The sequence below is a fragment of the Bubalus kerabau genome, chromosome 18 (genome assembly GCF_029407905.1).
Source record: "Bubalus kerabau isolate K-KA32 ecotype Philippines breed swamp buffalo chromosome 18, PCC_UOA_SB_1v2, whole genome shotgun sequence".
Taxonomy (NCBI): Eukaryota; Metazoa; Chordata; class Mammalia; order Artiodactyla; family Bovidae; genus Bubalus; species Bubalus kerabau.
Window position 1 is genome coordinate 35,530,773 of NC_073641.1, and position 20,697 is coordinate 35,551,469.

Consider the following 20,697-nt stretch of genomic DNA (forward strand, 5'->3'; position numbering starts at 1 on the left):
CACTTTTTTTTTGGTCTCTTTCATCCTAGTGGTTACTTATACTTTATTTCAGTGTGCATTGGTGTTGAAGAGCTTGGTATGTGCTGGAACTTATTATTTCATTTCTCTCCCTCTGGTACTCCCACAGTGCCCGTTCTCTGATAATTGTGTGTAGACCTCTGGTCCATTGCTTTTCCTTATCCCAATAGTTGATCCGTCAGTTGATACTCTCTTTGGGGTTGTAGGCTCCTTTAAGAATGGAATGAAAGCTTAGAGACTCTTGTGCAGGGTGCATACAAACATATAAAAATTCATTTACAATTCCAAAGGTATCTCAGTATCTATAAACCTTTCCATGTAACTAGCAAGAGATCTTGCTCCCTCAGTAAATCCCTCCTCCAAATAAATATTTGTTGAATTCTTCCAGGGTTTTCTTTAACTTTGTTCCATCAGTTATGCTTGCTCACTCAGCCCTTGTATTTTGTATTATTATTGCAGATTTACAAAGCAGTTTAACATTTGTTATCATTCTGATTAACCGTATAGTTCTGTGAATTAAATCATTTACCAATTTTGAATCTTTCAAAAACTTTTTATGATGGAAAATTTCAAACATATATGCAAAGAGAGAAGAAAGTACAAAGACTCCATGTACTTATCACCTAACTTGATCACCTATCAACCCATAGCAATCCTTTAATCTGCATGTCTTATATCACACTCATCATGCCTGCTATTACTTTGAAACAATGTGTAATTTCATGTAAAATATTTTAATATGTATTCCCAAAAGATGAGCATACTTTTTGTCAACATAATACTATTATACCTGAAAAAGCAGGAATTTCTTAATGTCATCAAATATGAAGGCATTGTTCTGATCCCCCCTATTATTTCATAAATTTTTCCTCCCCATTGGCTTGTTTGATTCTGTAACTAAACAAGATCCACACGTTGTGTTTGGTTTGTTTTTTAAGTCTCTCTTAATCTAGGGGATACCTTCCAACTTTTCCTTTTTTCTTGAAGAAACCAGTTTTATTTTTCCTTAGTTTCTGTTTCTTTTCTGTCTTGTCAGACATGTTATTTAGCAGTCTCCTCTGTATCCCTTATTTCTTATAAACTGGTAGAGATATGAGGTGATTTAGTGTTAATTTTGGCAGGAATACTTCATGGCTGCTGTGTCACTTCCATCAAGAGGTACATATTGTGAACTTGTCTTTCTTTACTGTGTTGGGCTTCCCTGGTGGCTCAGGCAGTAAAGAATCTGCCTGCAATCCAGGAGACCTGGGTTCAATCCCTGAGTTAGGAAGATCCCCTGGAGAAGGAAATGGCTACCCACCCCAGTATTCTTGCCTGGAGAATCCCACGGACAGAGGAAACTGGCAGGCTGTAGTCCATGGGGTCACAGAGTCAGACACGATGAGTGACTAACACTTGCACTTTAGGATGTTAGCAGCCATAGATGATTATCGCCTAGATCCGCTATTTTAATTAGGGGCCAAAAAATGGTGACAGCTTTATCCTTTTAAAGGGCCAAGTATGAAGTTTAAAGCTCTCTCTTTGTAATTTTTCCAGAATGGCTTCCTTTGGATGGAAAAGGAAGATTGGCGAGAAGGTCTCAAAGGTCACATCCCAGCAGTTTGAAGCTGAAGCTGCTGATGAGAAGGATGCAGTCGGGAAAGATGAAGGCAACTGGCTTCACGCTGCTAAACGGAGGAAAGAAAGTCTCCTGGAAGGCTGTGCCGAAAAAAGCAAACAGCTTAAGGATGAAGGAGCCACTCTGGCTGAAAATAAAAGGTATGTTTTTAGAGTTTTCTTTTAGAGGATGGCTTTGGTCTTGGGTAGGATGGAATGCTCTTCAGATCATCCAGAGGTCTGCAGTTGGGCCTGTGTGGCGCTGACTGATATCCTTTGTGGTGCTGAAGCGTTGGAGACATTAGAAGTAGCAGTGCTGACAAGAAGCACTTTTAAAAAATGCTTTTCTTTATTCTTTTTCTTCTTGTTTTCCCACTGTTGGTAAGGATGATTATAAAAGATTCCTTCTTTATCATTTTTGTCTTAATTGAGTCAAAGTTGAGGAACCAGCCTTTTTGTTTCTAGGAATGTTATTTTGATTCTGGAAGTAATCTTATTGAATTTTAATGTAAAACATGAAGTAATGCTTAAACTATAAAATATTAGCACCTCAAATTGGAAGTGAAGGGAAGACAGTCAACAGCAACTGACAGCTTTGTGTCCTAATGTTAGATTGTGAATTCTCATTTGTAGCGTTTAAGCACAAAGATTTTTCTCTTGTAGGACTTCTCAAGATTGGCTATTCTATCTTAGAAGAAAATCAACTATAAATTTTCCACATTTATGAAATCATTTTGAGAACATCCATAAAACATCTTTAGAAATTCCTGTAAATGCCTGTTAAAGGTTCATTAATTTTGTCGTTTTTATCTTTTTCTCTAGACCACACTAGTGTGTAGAAGGGAAGAGCTATTCAATTATTGCCATGAGATTCCCTCTGAATTTCCTGTGGTAAATGAGAGATATCAACTTTGTGGATAAACAAATAGCTTTTATTTTTTCTTGCATGTCAAAACATTGAGTCATTTCACTGAAATTAGCTGGATAGGATGCTTTATTTTGAATGGAGAATACTGTGAGATAATTAAGTATTTTAGCTCTTTAGCATATGTTTTTGGATTACTGTATACACAGCTTTGAAGGATCACTAAACAGAATTAAAGGAATCTGAGTTCTGTGAGTCATCTGGCTACTCTAAGCCAAAAAAATAGAAATAATGGTTTAAAAATATCTAAGAGAATATTCAACATGATTGAAAGTAATATGAGGAGTAGGAAATAATATAAGGAAGAATAGTAAAGACTAGAACTCAATCCTTTCCCTGTCAACTTTATCTTAAATCACTATGATTTTCGGTACATTTTAAGCCACAGTGTCCTTCAGTGTGTTTTTGAAGACAGTTCTTGATGCACCTTTGTCTCATGACTCTTATCTGAAAACCTGTTAGTTCCTGTGTTCTGATGTTTATCGTCTTGTCCTTCAGATCTCTGCTCATCAGTCCTCTTCTCAGCAAACCACTCCCTGACTACACAGCATCCTGTACTTCCTTGTTTTCCATCACATCAGCTTTTTTTTAAAGAAAGAATTTTAAATGTCTATTTTGTGATTAGGTGAAAGCATGCTAATTGAATAAACCTTACAAAAGATCGAAAAACTTCTTTACTCATGACTTATATTTCTAAATCTGTGTTTCAGAGAAAATCATTAAATTGATCTTTACAAAGGTAAGAGATCAGAAAGTGAATTAGTTGTTAGGGTGGCAGTTATTTCAAGTGCTGTAAGGCTTGTTGATGTACCAAGGTGTAGGAATAGTGTTAGACATTTATTGATGTACTAATTTCTTTAAAATGTGTTCAGTTTTAAGAAATGTGTAACGTCATCATTAAAATCTAACATCAAATAGCCATTTTCATCCATTCATCCTTCTTTTAAAAAACATTCAAAGAGAGGTAAGATATATTAATAAATTTTAAGGAGCTCAGCTTTTGATAAGATGCTGCTGCTGCTGCTGCTGCTAAGTTGCTTCAATCGTGTCCGACTCTGTGCGACCCCATAGACGGCAGCCCACCAGGTTCCCCCATCCCTGGGATTCTCCAGGCAAGAACACTGGACTGGGTTGCCATTTCCTTCTCCAATGGATGAAAGTGAAAAGTAAAAGTGAAGTCGCTCAGTCGTGTCCGACTCTTAGTGACCCCATGGACTGCAGCCCACCAGGCTGCTCCGTCTGTGGGATTTTCCAGGCAAGAGTACTGGAGTGGGGTGCCATTGCCTTCTGCACAAGAATACAAATAATTAGAGTAGTGTGTGCAGTAAGACAGGTCCATAGAAAATATTTTAGAATCACAGGAAATCACAACCACCAATTCTACCTGTGTATATCAAGGAAGTTCTGACAGATAAATTCAATCTTCAGTTGGGTTTCAAAGAAGGAGTAGTATTTGCCAAACCAATAGTGGTGGGAAGTATTTCAGCAAAGTGGGAACAGAACATGGAAGTAGAAAGAGTCATGAAATTGTTTTACCTGTTTAGGAAAATTCTACCAAGTTGGTATTGCTGGAGCAAAGAAATACAAAAAAGTTTGCAGTACACACTCCTGAAGAGAGAAAACTAGGTTGTGATCTCTCTGTATGCAACAATAAGACCCTTTTCATTGTATTTTGTTAACAGTGGTGAGAAGTAATTTTATGACTTAAAGTAAGAAAAACCACAATCACATCAGCTTTTTAAATTTTCTTTTAGTATTTCTCCCTTTTTGAAGTTACATTTTTCACTTATTTAGTGCTTTATATTTCTTTGCCTTCTATAGAAATGTAAGCTCCAGGAATGTAGGGACTTTGTCTAAAGAGACTTTTGTACCCTACCTTTAGCTCTTAGAACAATTTGTGTCATTTACAAGGCCAGTCAGTAGATATTTACTGAATATTTGTAAGGCTGTTGTGTTATGGTATATTGTGGCTAAATAGGTTTTTGTGGATTAACTACCATATATTACCTTGTACCTATAGGAATATATATTTTTAAACTCCAGATTGGAACACCATTCTGAGAACATATTTTATTTCATATTCCAACCACAGAGGGCCTTTGGGAATAGAATTTTCCTGTCTTCCTCCTGCCTGAGAATATGACACTTGAGAATTATTGTTCTTTTCTGAGTCCAATTCCTTTCCCCAAAAGCTATGATGGTAAGGATTAAGTAACAAAATATGAAACAGCTTTGAACTTGGAATGAGTAATAATCCTAAGAGTGTAGAGAAGTAGGGGTGCCGCTGGAGGCATTGCTAGAGAAGGAGGGAGGGAAGGTTGATGGAAAGGAGGGAGCTCCTTCAATTTCCTGGGATACATTGTTTTGCCTCCTTGAGATTTTTTTTACCCTGCAGGTTTTCTCATTTCGTTTTATTTAGCACTTAGGGAATTGTCTGAGTACATTGAATATGTATGATCCAAGTGTGTTAATGTCATTCTTCCTCCAAAGGAGGCACAGTTCTTGAGCATCACAGACTCTACCCTGTCCAGTTTACTTCATTAGTAACAAACTATTAACTACTCTCAGGAAAATGTGGTTTGCAGCAGAATAGCTTTTAAATTTTGAAGTTCGACCTTGTAGTCTTCATGATTCTGTCTAACAGAAAACTGGTTTACTTTTCTACTGAAGCCCTAAATAATGTTAGTGCCTTATGGTTGGGTGTGCTCAGTCCCTCAGTCTTTGCGACCCCTCTGTCTATGGAATTTTCCAGACAAGAATACTGGAGTGGGTTGCCATTTCCTACTCCAGGGGATCTTTCCAACTCAGGAATTGAACCTGTGTCTCTTGCATCTCCTGCACTGGCAGGCAGATTCTTTACCACTGTGCCACCTGGGAAGCCCCTGATGCCTTACAGAGACAGTATAGTAAGTCTGGTGGTTTTGAGTGTGGATTTTGAAGTCATTTTAATTCCATTCAGATGCTAGCTTTATCATTTTTACTGTAAAAATTTTGGGCAGATTCTTAATCCTTTAAGTGTCAATTTATAGTTTCCTTATATGTAAAATGAAGATGACATTTATCTCATTAACTATTGGGGGATTAAAGAGCAAGTCCATGTATAAACACTTAGCATGCTACATAGCACCTAGTACGCACTGGTGAATATACTTTAGATAATGTAAGATTTTATATGTGATTGATACATTTCATGAAGTATTAAATTTTTTTTTATCAATTATTTTGTTCAAGCATCTTTTTCTCGAATTAATACTAACCAGGACATACCGTAGACTTCCAAGGTGGTTCAGCAGTGAAGAATCTGCCTGCAATGCAGGAGATGTGGAGTCAGTCCTTGGGTCAGGAAGATCCCCTGGAGGAGGAAATGGCAATCCACCCAGTATTCTTTTTTTTTTTTTTAAAACTACTCCGGTATTCTTGCCTGGAAAATTCCATGGACAGAGGAGCCTGGCGGGCTACAGAAGTCGGGCATGACTTAGCACGCACACACTTGCACAGGCCACACGCATGCACAGGCCATGCATACTTTTTTAAGAATCACAGTATGGGTTCAAACTTTTATACACTGGCTTTTAAGGTTTCAGCCACTAGATGGTGATATTTAATTGTGTAGCTAAATGGTCCCATTTTTCCTTGTATTAGTGTGTATATTTGGAAAGCTGGAATAATTTATAATTTGCCATGAATTTTGTTCCTTGTCTAGAAAAGCATACTACCAAAGTGAACTTGAGGGTGACCTGGCTGTGTGAAATGCATTCTGTTGAGTGCCAGCCTGGATGTATTTAATGATAGTGATCTTGCCTCTTATTCTGTAGAAGAGAATAGATGCAGTCAGTGTAGAATGCCTTTTATTTTCTCACCCCATGTCTTCCAGTCTGAATGTGTCTGCATCCAGGCCACTTAACTTTCACTGTGTTGTAATGAAGTGCCCCTGCTTTTATCAAAGGCCTATCTCATCCCTTTTTGCCTTATCAGGAATCTTGTTCCTAAAACCACCCTCATTTTTTAAAAAGGTTTTTTATTTTTTTAATCTATTTAATGAATTTTTGGCTTCGCCAGGTCTTAGTTATGGCATATGGGATCTTAGTTCCCTGACTAGGGATTGAACTCAGGCGCCCTGCATTGGGAGCATGGAGTCTTAGCCACTAGACTACCAGGGAAGTCTCCCCTCCTTTTGTTTTGATATCATCTGTTCTTCTCTCTCTCTTTTTTACCCTTTTTAAAATTTAACTATAGTTGATGTATAATATTATATAAGTTATAGGTATACAATATAGTGATTCACAATTTTTGACGGTAAAGAACTCACCTGCAATGTAGGAGATGTGGGTTCGATCCCTGGGTGGGGAAGGTCCCATGGAGGAGGAAATGAAAACCCACTCCAGTACGCTTGCCGGAAAAATTATGTGGACAGAGGAGCCTGATGGGCTATCATCCATGGGGTCACAGAGTTGAGCACGACTTAGCAACTACAACAAACAAACTGGAAGCGTGAAGTCATCTCTGCTGGTTGATGTGCCATTCCAGAACTAATCAGCCCCCCTCACCCTCAGATCCCTGCCCTTGAGAAAGCTCATGATATTCTTTTTTTTTTTTATAGTTTTTTTAAAATTGATGTGTAGTTGATTTACAGTATTGTGTCAGTTTTAGGTATACAGCAAAGTGATTCAGTTACATATATATATTTTTTCAGATTATTTTTCATAATAGGTTATTACAGCTATTCTTATTACCATAAGGTCCCGGCAGACGCTGCTGTCAGAACAGACTAGAGAGCCGCCATGTATGGTGCTGATAATGCAAAGACCATCACACCTTGATGCTGGCTAGGTTGGACCTTATGGGTGCTTCAGAGGGACTGGGTGACATACCCAGAAGCGTGAATGGGTTAAAGCCTTGTGGGACTGACTTTGATCAATGGGAGGCAGGATATGGGAGGGAGACTGCAAATAAATTCTTTTTCCTCCATTCCCCACTGGACTGTTTCCAGTACAAAGAGGTTTCACACTGTGTCTGAAGAAGTTCTCCAAGGTTAACAATCATCTGTGTTTGTTTTTGAAGCTGTTGTCAGCTTAACATATGCCTTGTGTTTATTCTCCCAAACTGCCTCACTTTTCTCTTTTTTCCTCAGTCTTTCCTTGGATCCTATCTGTCACAAAGAGTTAGCCTGTAAGCTTAGGCTTCATATCATCAGGCTAACATATCATCCTGGATTCCTTTCTTTTTTCACTGCTCTTATCTGGCCCACGTTGAGACGATTTCACTTCTTCATGTATTCTGAGTCACTTTTATCCCCCCTTCTATCTTCATTGCTGTCATCCTAGTCTAATTTATTGTCATCTTACCTAAATTACTCTGGTAGTCTCCTAACAGGCCTCCCTGTGCTCACTCTTACACCCTTACAGTTAATTTTCCTCCACTGGGCCCAACTGATGTTTTCAAAATGCAAAGCGATTCATGACTGTATTGCTTGGAAACTGTGGATTCCCCATCCCTCACACAAGAAAATCTACACTCATAACCATGGCCTACTAGTTCCATAACCATGGCTTCAGACTACTTCTCTTACCTGTCAGTTCCCTTCTTTCCTCCTCCTCTTACCAGCCATGCTGGTTTTCTTTTCTTGCCTCAAAAAAAAAAAAAAAAAAAAAAAATAGGGTGTTTAAGCCTCGCTTGGCCTTTTCCTTTGTCTGGAATGAACCTCTCCAGATTTTCCATTGGCTGGCCGCTTTCTGTCACTGAGCTCTCAGCTCAGATGCCTTCCCAGAGAGACTTTTCCTCACCCCTGTCATAGCCCTCCGTGTGTCTGTCATCATGGTACTTAACCATGTTTTAATTTATATTTGTTGTCTTTTTGTGCCGACTTCCCACACACATACATTCTAGAATGTAAATTCGAGAAGAATGGTAGGTCCTTTTATATTTTGTTGAATGCTGCATCCTCAGTATGTAGAATACTACCTGGCCCAGTAGTTTTCTGCTCTGGTGCTCAGTAAATGCTTACTAAATGAATAAGCTGGTAACTATATAGCTCATTAAACTTGATGCTATAGCAAATTACAAATCTAATTGGGAGCAAAGTAGCTAAACCCTGTGACATTTCTATCTGGTAATAAGTGTGCTGATTTGCTTGGCTTGGTCACCAGCTGTTCCTATACCTCAGTGTCAGGTCGTATCTTACCCAGCCCTTGGGCAGTCCCTGGAACTATTCACTCTGCTTCCTTCTTTGTGCTAGTTCAGTGGCATACTGTTAAGGTTGTCTTTAAACTGGCTGAATCAGACTTTGGACACTTATTAACCATAGTGACTTTAAAGCAAGTTTTTATCTTTTAATGCTTCCTATCCAGCAGCTGCAGTAGGGCCATGTCTGTTCAATCTGTTCCAAACCAAAGTTGAATTAAGAGATATGCTGTAGAGTTTATGAGTGACCATTGATTTATTAGGTGCCAAGTTTCCTGTGATCCAAAAATGGAGGAGCTTGGTGGTACCACCTTTTATTCATAGGCCAAGAGAAGGGGAGAAATGAGAAAAAGCAAAAGGAGAAATGAGAAATGAGGTAGGGGAGGGAATTCCACAAGCTGATGGTAGGGAAGTGAATGCCCACCAGTTCTTGGCTCTCTTCAGCCAGTGGAAAGCAGTTGTTCCTTTAAACCTATGTGTGCCTTTAGCAACAGTGCACATTTCATTTAGCGGTGCCTCTGCTGACAGGAGTGGCTGTTTTCCAAATCAAAGCAATGCAGCTGGGGAAGAGGACATTTTTCTTTCTGCCTCAAATCTGCATGCCTTTGTTTGCATGTGTGCGTTTTTGTACGTGTGGGCATGTTTGCGTGCCTGCCTTAATGAAAGGAGAAAACAGAACTAGTGATGATCAGTATCATCTTAAACTTCTTGGTTTATTTTGTACTTTGGGAGGACTTAAACTTTAGTGCATAAGCAGCTTTGTGGGGGTGGATGGGAAGAGCCATCCTGACTTTTTAGGAATAATGCTGTTGGCATTTTGGGCAGGAGAGTCTCTTGTGCATGATTGCCCTTTGCTTTGCAGGCTGCTAATCCTTGATCCTCTTGCCACTAGTGTCTCCAAGTCTTAGTGACAACCAAAAAGTCCTCCATAAATGCCCTCCATGGGGTGATGACTGCCCTTGCTTGAGTTAGGAAGAAACTAGGACTGAAAGTAAAAAGGACACGTGACAAAGTTTATCAGTGGTTGGATCAAGTTGGGGCTTTCCAGGTGGCGCTCATGGGAAAGAACCCACCTGCCAGTGCAGGAGACATAAGAGACACGGGTTTTTTCCCCTGGGTTGGGAAGATCCCCTCGAGGGAAGACATGGCAGCCCTCTCCGGTATTCTTGCCGAGAGAATCCAATGGACAGAGGAGCCTGTCAGGCTGCAGTCCATAGGGTTGCAAAGAGTTGGACATGACTGAAATGACTTGGCATGCACGGGCCAACTAGAGTAGGGGTTGGCACACCAAAGTCTGCTTTTATAAATAAACGTACTGGGACACAAGCAGGTACTTTTCTTTGTGTATTGCCTGTGACTGATTTTGTGCTACAGCAGACTGAGTAGTTGTGTCAGAGACTGTGGCTCACCAAGCCCGAAATATTCACTGTATGGACCATTACTACGCTGACCTTGGCCTCCAGACCCTTCCCCAAAGCCACAATGGCTCTTCCCAGAGTCTTAAGATACCCCTACTTCTAATCTCTTGATTCTTTCTACCCATATTTCCATTCACCTGGTCTTGGGAATTTCTTGTAATTTCTGTACCTGGAATGGTGAGATGAAACAAAAAAGAATTAAGGTGTCTGCTACTTTTGTCTTAGGGTAGAATTTTTTTTTTACTTCTTTCCTTTTTTTTTTTAAATGTTTTGGAAGCATGCTAGCTCCTGTCCCTTCTTGCTATCTTCCATGCTTCTCTCTGCTGCTTTCCAAGACTTCTCTTGGAGAAGGAAAGGACAAATTAGTTAGGCAGAATCAGTGATGTTAGCACCTTTTCTGTGCCCAGCCATGTTCTGGGTGTTGTAGAGAATATAAGCAAACCCAGCCTTTGGTCCTTGAATTCATTAGTAAAGAGAAGAGAAAAATACATGGAAGAATTAGAGAAAAATTAAATGAAAACAACATTGGGGTCATCGGAGAAAGCATTGGTCATGTAGTTCTAAGAGTGTGCTTCAAGTCCTGGTTTCTCATGTGTTTTTGGACTACTTCTGTAACTACTCTCTGGTCAATGGTCTCAGTAAAATGAGAACAAATAATGCCAGTCTTATAGAACTTGGTGAGTATTAAGTGAATTAACTTTCTATGAAAATAATGGTGTGTTAAGTAATTATATGGAAAGTGTTTAGTAAAACATAAAGTCCTTAGAAGTGTGACTTTGTGGCCAATTAAATGGTACTCATGGTTTTCATGAGAAAAGAGGATTTTTACTTGGTCTCAGAGGACAGAGAGCCTTTGACTAGGTGAGGAGGGGGAGGAATGGGAACCGTAATGTGCACATTTGTACACTAAGGGTAGACATGTGGGTAGAGACGAGGCAGAGATGCAGCTTAGGAACTTCTCTGGTGGTCCAGTGGTTAAGACTTTGCACTTCCACTGCAGCGGGTGTGGGTTTGATCCCTGGTCTGGGAAGATGCCACACGGCATGGCCAAAAAGTAAAAAAAAAAAAAGAAAAAAGACACAGCTGAGGGAAGCAGAGGTGTGGTGGTGAGTAGGAGAAAAAAGATTGGACAGATAGGCTAAGACTGGGAGAGATCAACTTGCTACAGTTAAATCCTGTGGAATTTACTACTATACTATAAATTAGAAAATTATGAGTATAAGAATTATTAAGAAGGAATAATTTAACTTTCAAGAGAAAGATGATAGAACATAGCATACTTCCAAAGTTTTTCATATTGTGTCTATAATAACATTTGGAAATGTTAGAGAAAAGCTTATAATCAATCACTCATGCCACTTTTTTGGGGTGTTGTAGTTAATGCTTTTAGAGATAATGTCAGTATGATTAATATTTAGTGTATAATAGCACCAAGGAGGAGAAGGAAATGGCAACCTACTCCAGTATTCTTGCCTAGAGAATCCTGTGGACAGAGGAGCCTGGTGGGCTGCTCTCCATAGAGTCGCACAGAGTTGGACACAACTGAAGTGGCTTAGGATGCATGCATGCATTGGAGAAGGAAATGGCAGCCCACTCCAGTGTTCTTGCCTGGAGAATCCCAGGGACAGAGGAGCCTGGCAGGCCACAGTCCACGAGGTTGTGAAGAATCAGACATGGCACTGAAATTCATTAGGACCCATTTTGTTTTTGGTCATTAGGACTCTTAAGACTACGTTTCTAATTACGCCATTTACAGTTTTGAATCAGGCAGTGGCTGATATTTTCTGGTCAGACCCCTTCCATAGAGTTCCAGTTCATCCTATAGTTGATACAGCTGCATATACTTTGGTGAGCAAAATACCTATTACACTGTCTACATAGAGCTTTTAGTTTAAATAAACACGGAAATAAATGTAAAGTTTCAAATAGGTTTTTTTTTTTAAGTTATTTATTTATTTTTGGCTGGATGAGCTTTTCTCTAGTTGCTTCAAGCAGAGGCTACTCTAGTCGCTGTGCATGGACTTCTCACTGAGGTGGCTTCTCTTATTGCGGATCACAGGCAGGTTCTGGAGAACAGTCTTGACAGTTGTGGCGCACAGGCTTAAATGCCCCAAGGCATGTGGGGTCTCCGGATCAGGGATCGAATTCTTGTCTCCTGCTTTGGTAGACGGATTCTTTACTACTGAGCCATCAGGGAAGCACCCGTCAAATAGTTTTACAAAGACACCGTGAGCCAGTATTCAGCAGAAGGCTTCTCCAAGAAAGCAAGAAGACAAGTGATTGAGTTCATCCAGGTGAAGAGAATTACTGTTTATTGTTGTCTTTATTATGATTTTATCATGTTTATCATTTAAGTATGCTGCTGCTGCTAAGTCGCTTCAGTCGTGTCTGACTCTGTGTGACCCCAGAGACGGCAGCCCACCAGGCTTCCCCGTCCCTGGGATTCTCCAGGCAAGAACACTGGAGTGGGTTGCCATTTCCTTCTCCAATGCATGAAAGTGAAAAGTGAAAGTGAAGTCGCTCAGTCGGGTCCAACTCTTAGCGACGCCGTGAACTGCAGCCTACCAGGCTCCTCCACCCATGGGATTTTCCAGGCAAGAGTACTGGAGTGGGTTGCCATTGCCCTCTCCATCATTTAAGTATAGAAACTTACTATAGTCCAGCCCATTTATTTGTGAATGTTTTTATTGGATCCAAATTGTACTGGAATTAATTGCCAGTGAATTTTACTTTGTGACATGTATGTGTAAGCTAAATGAATGGAGTAATAGAGATAGTAAAATATTTTAAGTGATTTTTATATCTGAAGTAAAACACTGATATTAAAGGAAGAACCTGATATTAAAATCATGACTTTTTAGAAGTTTTTCAGAAAATTCTCATCATCTAGTGTTACAATGGGTAGAATAGAGCGACTGCGTTCAATACAATAACTAAGAAATGTCCTTTACTAATAGAAGTTGGCATTATTGTTTTTATATGCTTTTGAAAATGATCTTTATTCAATGTGTTTGCACCTCTAAGTAATTTCAGAGCTCCTTCCTGTTTCCAGAGTGAATTGATCCTTTATAAATTGTTAGTTCTTATCTCTAATAAATTAGAAACTTTTAAAGACCTGTTTCTTCTTTTGTGTAAGTAGATAGTTTAAATTATTACTGAAAGTAGACTTTATGACCTAATCCTTGTCCACATAGTTTCAATAAAGAATGGTGACTAAAATTCAGAGCCGTTTAGTATTGGATTGGCCAAAAAGTTCATTTGGGTTTTCCCATGAGATTTTATGGGAAAAAAGGAAGGAACTTTTTGGCCAACCCAGCGTTTCTAATTATTAAAAAAATTTTTTTTAATTTATTTTTAGCTTAATTTAATTTTACTTTATGTTATTTATTTTTGACCGTGCTAGGTCTTTGTTGCTGCAAGCGGCCTTTCTCTAGTTGCAGTGAGTAGAGGCGATTCTTGAGTTGTGGTGTGCTTTGCATTGCGGGGGCTTCTCTCCGTGCAGAGCATAGACTCCAGGGTGCGTGGGCTGAGAAACTGCAGCTCGCTTCAGAACACGAGGCTCTAGAGCACAGGCCCAATAGCTGTGGTGCGTGGGTTTAGTTCTCTGCGGCTTGTGGATCTTCCTAGACCAGGGATTTTCAAATCTGTGTCGCCTGCCTTGGTGGGTGGATTCTTAACCACTGGACCACCAGGGAAGGTCCCTCAACATTTCTTTTTAAAGTATATTTATATTGTATCTCTATACAGTATATACTGTAGTCTGAGCATCATTTCAGTACTTCTTCCTGTTCCAGATCCCCTCTCCTTCAGTATGACTGTCTTGAGAGAATATGTAGTTAGGAAGTATACTTTTTCTCTTCCATTGTTTTTACTCCTTTTTTTTCTTTCTCTCTGAGCCTTCCTGAAGTTTTGGGAAGTTAGGTTCCTTACTATGAGTGCTCATTATATGGAACTATACATTATTTTTTCCTTGATTTCTTCAGATTGTTATTCTAAATTCTAGACAGGAAAACTCAAAATAATTTATAGAATTTTTTTGTTTTGGCTTAATTTAGTGTATTGAGCATTATCTAAAACTTGAAATCTGATCTACCAGCATTGGAAATCACACACGTTTCAGTCAAATCAGTCTAAAGCTACTTTTAACATTTTTATAATTTCTCTGTAAAAGCTCTCCCAAAATCAAGGAAGCAAACTCTAATTTCAAAAATTATATACTTAACAGTGGTAAGCCACTTCTGATAAACTAAGCTGGAAAAGTTACTTCTATCATTAAGCACTTTGGGAAAACAATGATTCTAAATATTAGGAACACAATATAAAACAAGGTGAAAACTTTAATGTTTTTGATAATAGAGTTTTAAAAGGAAATAAAGTGATAAATCCTGCATTAGCTACTGATGTACTAAAATGTGCCTGTATAGGAGGGACTTCCCAGGTGGCACTAGTGGTAAAGAATCCGCCTGTCAATGCAAGACTCACAAGAGATGCGGGTTTGATCCCTGGGTTGGGAAGATCCCCTGGAGAAGGAAATGGCACCCCACTCCAGTATTCTTGCCTGGAAAATTCTGTGGGCAGAGGAGCCTGGAGGGCCGTAGTCCATGGGGCTGCAAAGAGTCAGACATGACTAAACACATGAAGCGCAGAGCTGTATAGGAGTAGCTTTTATATTTGTTTTGGTATTTCCGCATGAGCACATAAAATTGTATGATAGAAATCTACCATAATTTTAGTGAAAAGTAATTACCATTTGTATTTAGTGACATTTTATTTGACATTGACAAAATGCTGTAACATTGCTTCTTAAATACAGTCTTCATTCATGGATTCTGTATTTGTGAGCTCACTTACTCATTTTAAATATATTTGTAAGCCCCAAATCAGTTTCCAGGTGCTTTCCCAGCTGAGTTCTCAGCTGAGTCAAAAGACTCCTTCTGCCTTTGTGTTTTAGCTCTCACAGTGAAAACAAGCATCCTCTCTGTGGTCTCTTTTGTATTATGTTTTCCACATTTTTTGCTTTTTCTTGGTGGTTTTGCTGTTTTAAAAGGCCCCCAAGTGTAGTGCAGAGGAGCTTTGTAGTGTTTGTGTTAAGTCCAAGAAGGCTGTGACGTGCCTTACAGAGAAAATACTCAGGCAGAGGCAGGGGAGCAGAGCACTGGAGGCGCATCATAAAACGAGGTGAACAATGGTCTGTCTTCAAATCATTAGTAGTTCCTAAAATCGAGTGGTCTTCCTCCCAGAGTTAAACAGTCTTCAAACAGATATCTTCTCAGAGCTCAACAGGGGACCCTGTAAGTATAGAAGATATTAATAGTAGTTCTGATCATCATTTCTGCATATTCAGATGTGGTTTGCCTAGAAACAAAGACTGCTAGCCATTGTGGGGTGAATCTTCAGCTTATCCTTGTATGTAGACTGCTGCTACGAAGTAATAGTAGCCATTGATACAACCCATATGGCAGTTAAGGCAGACTTTCTAAAGTTCCTTGCCACCCTGTCCACCCTCGCGCCTGCTGCCAGGCATGGAGTTGGCTATGTGGCAGATGTAGTCTAGGATTTGCCACACTGGCATGAGACCTTGGAAATGGTATTGCCATTTGTATTATTGACTAGTAAAGGGATGCTATAGCATGGTGAAAATGTTTTTACTTTTTTAATGTTATTTAACTTTGTATTTTCTACCTAATTCTGTCTTTAGTTTTCTGCTCCCTGCTTAAATCAGTGTGCAGGTCAGCCCACATTTTTGGTTGTTACGATTGGCCTGGATGTTCACGTAGTAGGTAGGAAATTATGTGCAAGAATACGCAGAGGAAATGAAGGGTAGCTGGAAGTGATTGAGAAGGCAGCACGTGATAGGGCTTAATATACCAAGAGAGAGATTATCAGTGGTTCACAACCCTGGTTTTTACTAGTATAACCTAGGGAACTTTTTAAAAATACAGATGCTTGGGCCCTACTCCAGAAATGTCTCATTGATCTGAGGCAGGGACCAGTGTGTGTGTGTGCGCGTGTGCATGCATTTTTTTCTCCTCCAAAACCTCCCTAGATCACCCACCATCCACCATCAAAACTGGTGGATTATATATTTTCTGTTTAGCTCTAGAAGAGAGGATGAGTAGCATTGATGGAAAGGTACAGAAAGTTTCAGCTTGTTATAATGAAGAATATTCTGGTAATTTGAACTTTGTCCTCCTAGAAATATTAAAGTATACATGAGTTAACTGCTTGGGAAGAATGCTGTGAGGATGACTGCTTTGGATAATGTGTAGGACTTAATCTTTGCTTAATTTTATTTAAAAAAGAAAGTGCTGCTGTATTTCTGCAGATTTATAAAATTGGAGGATAATTGTTTTACAGTATTGTATTGGCTTCTGCTGTACAACAGTGTAAATCAGCCATAAGGATATATGTATATACATACGCTTCTGCAGATTTAGTGTGGAGTATGCTAAGATCAGTTTGGGGCATATTGAGTCTGAGGTGTCTATAGGGAATCTAGGTGGAGATGTTGACTCAGAAGAGAGTCATGACTGGGAGAACATCAGTGAAAAGATGATGGTGGAAATCACTGTCTCCGTACTGGTTTTCATTCATATGGCCCACGTCTTATAAACTTACCGTATATTGATAGTGATAAATAAAATATGATCCCTGGACTCATGGAGCTTATAGACAGAGAAACTAAATACTGAAGAATGTTTACAGAATGACCTGGCAGCATCTAAATTGTCATCTCTGTCAGCTAGATTGCTGCAGTAGGGTCGGGGGTTGCAACTGAATTATAAATTCTTGAGAGAAGTCCTTTGTAATCCATTTGAAATGAGTGACAACATATGCAGACACTGAGATTGGAGGAAAAAAGAAATTCTGTGGTGCTTTCTTAGCCCAGAAAATAAATTTTCAGGGAAAATTTCCAGTCTTTTTTAATTTATATTTTGCTTTTGCTGTCCTTTTTTAAAAAAAATATTTTGTTATTTGCTGTCCTTTCCCTTCATCTCTTAAATTTTTCTGCTTGTGTAACATCATCATTATCAATTATTGAATAGAGATATTTTTTGGTAAACAGTTATTTCTTATTTTCTGACTTTTAAATTTGGTCTTGTATTCTCAAAGACTTACTGAAAATAGAATACTAATGTAACTTTAACAACTATAGATACCGAGAGGCCATTCAGAAGTGGGATGAAGCACTACAGTTAACCCCAAATGATGCTACCCTGTATGAGATGAAATCACAGGTAATGGTTATGAAGAATTTCCCTTTGATTGTGAAATTGCACTGTTTGTGATGTGAGCAGTGATGAGCCAAAAGAATATTTCCTCCCATTTTCTTTTGTTAAGTACAATTTGTTTATTTGGGGAAAACATATGTCACCTTATTATTTATGGCTCTTTCCTCATGCATCAAATTAGAAATTTGTTTACCTTAATATTGAAACTGATTTTTATTTCAACCTAACTATGCTTAAGATATGAGTGATGGGTATCTTTTAAAAAGTTACTGGTGATCTCTTAAATAGATGAAATGTGTTAGTTAGCTTTCCTTGGAAATTAATTGTAGTGGACTTAACAGTAACTCAGTCTCTTCAGAATGAGGATGAATTGGACTCTGGATGAAGTTATTTCTCTTAGAACAGCCTGGTCCATAGCAAAAGGTCAGAATAGACTCTGTTTATTAATAGTGTAAAAATAACATTTGTACTTATAAATACATTTTTAATGTTTTGTGGGAAAGTTCATAAAGAAAACCTCTGGAGTACTTCTATTAGATTATTCAAGAGACTTTTAAAATCTCAGACAGAGCACTAACATACTTCTGGCATGGAATAGTTGCAATTCAGCCTGATGCGCCCACCTAGCATGTCTTTTAGATGATGATCCAAAACATAGGGCACATCCTTTTTCAGATCTGATTTTAATTTATCCAGGAAAAACCCAAATTGTTTTCTACTGAATGAAATGCTATGAGGACCTTCATTTGGATAAGCCTTTAATTTTTAATCTTAAACATGTATATATTAAAGGTAGGGTTTGTGGCAAGCTGTATGAAATGAGTTGTTTTATTTGGAACTTGATAATGGTAGTGTCGTAAATCTTGTGAAATGCAAATGGTCAAAATTTTATAGATAAAAGCCAGCACTTCCCCATAAATTGAAATAGAGGGTCCTGAAACGCCTTGATTTTTCTGGTGTGTATGATTTGGAGAACCTAATTGTGGGCGGGCTGGTGGTGTGTTTAAATGATTTTTATAGCAGGAAGATGTTCACGTAGGACAAGATGGGTGGTTGAACCAAAATTTAAATTTACCTAGTTTGACAGAAGGACCTGGGGTTCCCTAAAAAACACAGTGTAAGTTGAGTAAATAGAAGGGGAGTTGGAATTCAAATAGCTGTGAGCCATCATGGCCAGAATATGGCTATCTGGTTTAGTTGGGGCTTTCCAGGTGGCGCTATTGTTAAAGAACTTGCCTGTGAATGCAGGAAACATGAGAGACATGGGTTTGATCCCTGGGTTGGAAAGAACCCCTGGAGGAGGAAGTGGCAACCCTCTCCAGTGTTGTTGCCTGGAGAATTTCATGGACAGAGAAGCCTGGTGGGCTATAGTCCATAGGGTTGCAGAGAGTTGGACACAACTGAAGCAGCTTAGCATGTATGCATGCAGTAGGGTTCAACAGTTGCAAAGAGAATATATTTTTCATAATTATTTCAGGAATAGGAAGAATATAACTTTTAACCCTGAGTAGCAGAGGAGGGGGTTAAAACCACTAAAATGTTATATTTTCCAGACTAAAAATATATTTTCAAAAATGGAGAGTTGTTTATATATGATTGTCTATTTTTTTTTGGCTAGTTTTTAGTTTGCTAATTTATGAATGTTACTGATGGGTTTCTTTTTTGGCCATAGGTCCTAATGTCTCTTCATGAAATGTTCCCAGCAGTTCATGCTGCAGAAATGGCTGTCCAGAGAAATCCACATTCATGGGAATCTTGGCAGACTTTGGGGCGTGCTCAACTTGGATTAGGAGAGATAGTCTTGGTAAGGAAGTCAGATTATTACAGTGATGACATTTTATTTTGACATGTTTTTCATCCGTTGAACCAAAAATAAATAGTCATTTATCAGATCTACACAAAAGGTAAATAGCAAATAACCTTTTAAAGGTATTAACCCATAAACACTGCTCGCTTATTACTGATCATCTTTTTTCCATTACAAACGTCAATTACAATATATCAGGATCAGAATATTTTTCAGGTATTTGGCATCATGGGAATTTAAAAAAAAATAACAATAAATGTTGGCATTTGGTAAACCTTATTTAAATATAAAATAACTTTTAGATTAGTTCATTGCATCAGTTTACTCCCATTATAAAGTGATATCAGTAGCACTATGGAGACAAAACCACTAAAAGATTGTGTTGAAGAAGGAAGAAAGTAGAATACGGAAGAATAATGGTGATAAATACTTTAGACTGAAAAGTTGCTAAGATTGGTGAGCAGAGAAATGGAAAAGGGTAGAAGCTTATGAAATTGAAGTATTCATTGTGTAAAGTTTACTATAAACTGGTACTTAATGAATTTCTCACCTTATCTGGACTATACCTTGTATGTAGCAAAGGCTCAGTAGGTCAGAGTTGGCTGTGAGCATTGTCTTCTTTTCATTTTTGTTTTGACTGAACTACATATACCTAACAGCTAATTTCCTAACAGGTGTTTGCAAATCTAATATAGTGGTGCCAGATTTCCTCTGTGTCATCAAGTAAATTAAAATTTTTCATACTTTTATTAGACTTTTATAGTTGAAAACAAAACAAGCAAAAAATCCCAAAGAAGTTACTTCTAAAATTCTTGGTAAATCTTGAGTTTTAACATTACTAGTAATAGTTTTAGTAAGTTGTGGATAACTTAGATTTTTCTGGTACTCTTGTAAATATATGATTATTTCTAATTACCAAATAGGGTATTTATCAAATTCTCAAAAATCGTATAGAATCTTGATGAGAAAAGGATTGAAATAATTTCAAAATTATAGTCTGAAGGAAGATTCATAGCGATGGAAACAAGTTTAACCAGAGATTGCTTTTTTTCCTTGCCATTTGACATAGTCATCTTTTCTCTCTTTTGTCTGAAGACTTAAATCATATCACAGTTGGAAAAAGAAATTAAAGGAATTTAGTTTTCTAACAGGTTAATTGCAAAACAAACAGAAGTCTAGCTTATAATACTTTTTACCCATTTCTCTTTTAATAAAACCTTACATCATTTTACGTATAAGTTTTTATGTGTTTTACGTATAAGTGTTTACGGTAATGGAGAAAATCTCTAGGACATATAGCAAAGATTGTCCTATAAAGAAAGAAAATAAAGTGCAGATGAAACAACAGAGCTATTTTGAACCAGCTAATGAAAGTAAAATTATTCCGTATTTTAAGTTTTCAAAATAAGAGTACCAGTGGTTCAACTGTTACATTTTTCCCCTTGGTAAATTTCTTTCTTATTTATATTGTGAAATTATTGGAGGAATCAAAAGTGGTTTTTTCCCCCCCATTTAGTATGA

General features: G+C 38.2%; 1 protein-coding gene across 3 annotated transcripts in view; it reads left to right on the forward strand.

The window, feature by feature from the left end:
• The window catches only part of TTC33 (tetratricopeptide repeat domain 33), a 31,619-nt gene that overhangs the window by 1,694 nt on the left and 9,228 nt on the right, over positions 1-20,697 (forward strand). For all 3 annotated transcript variants that reach the window (XM_055555275.1, XM_055555277.1, XM_055555276.1), the window contains exons 2-4: positions 1,555-1,776; positions 17,294-17,375; positions 19,042-19,173. In XM_055555275.1, coding sequence (XP_055411250.1) covers positions 1,556-1,776; positions 17,294-17,375; positions 19,042-19,173 — 435 coding nt within the window. In that variant the 5' untranslated portion in view covers position 1,555. The remainder of the gene's footprint in view (positions 1-1,554; positions 1,777-17,293; positions 17,376-19,041; positions 19,174-20,697) is intronic.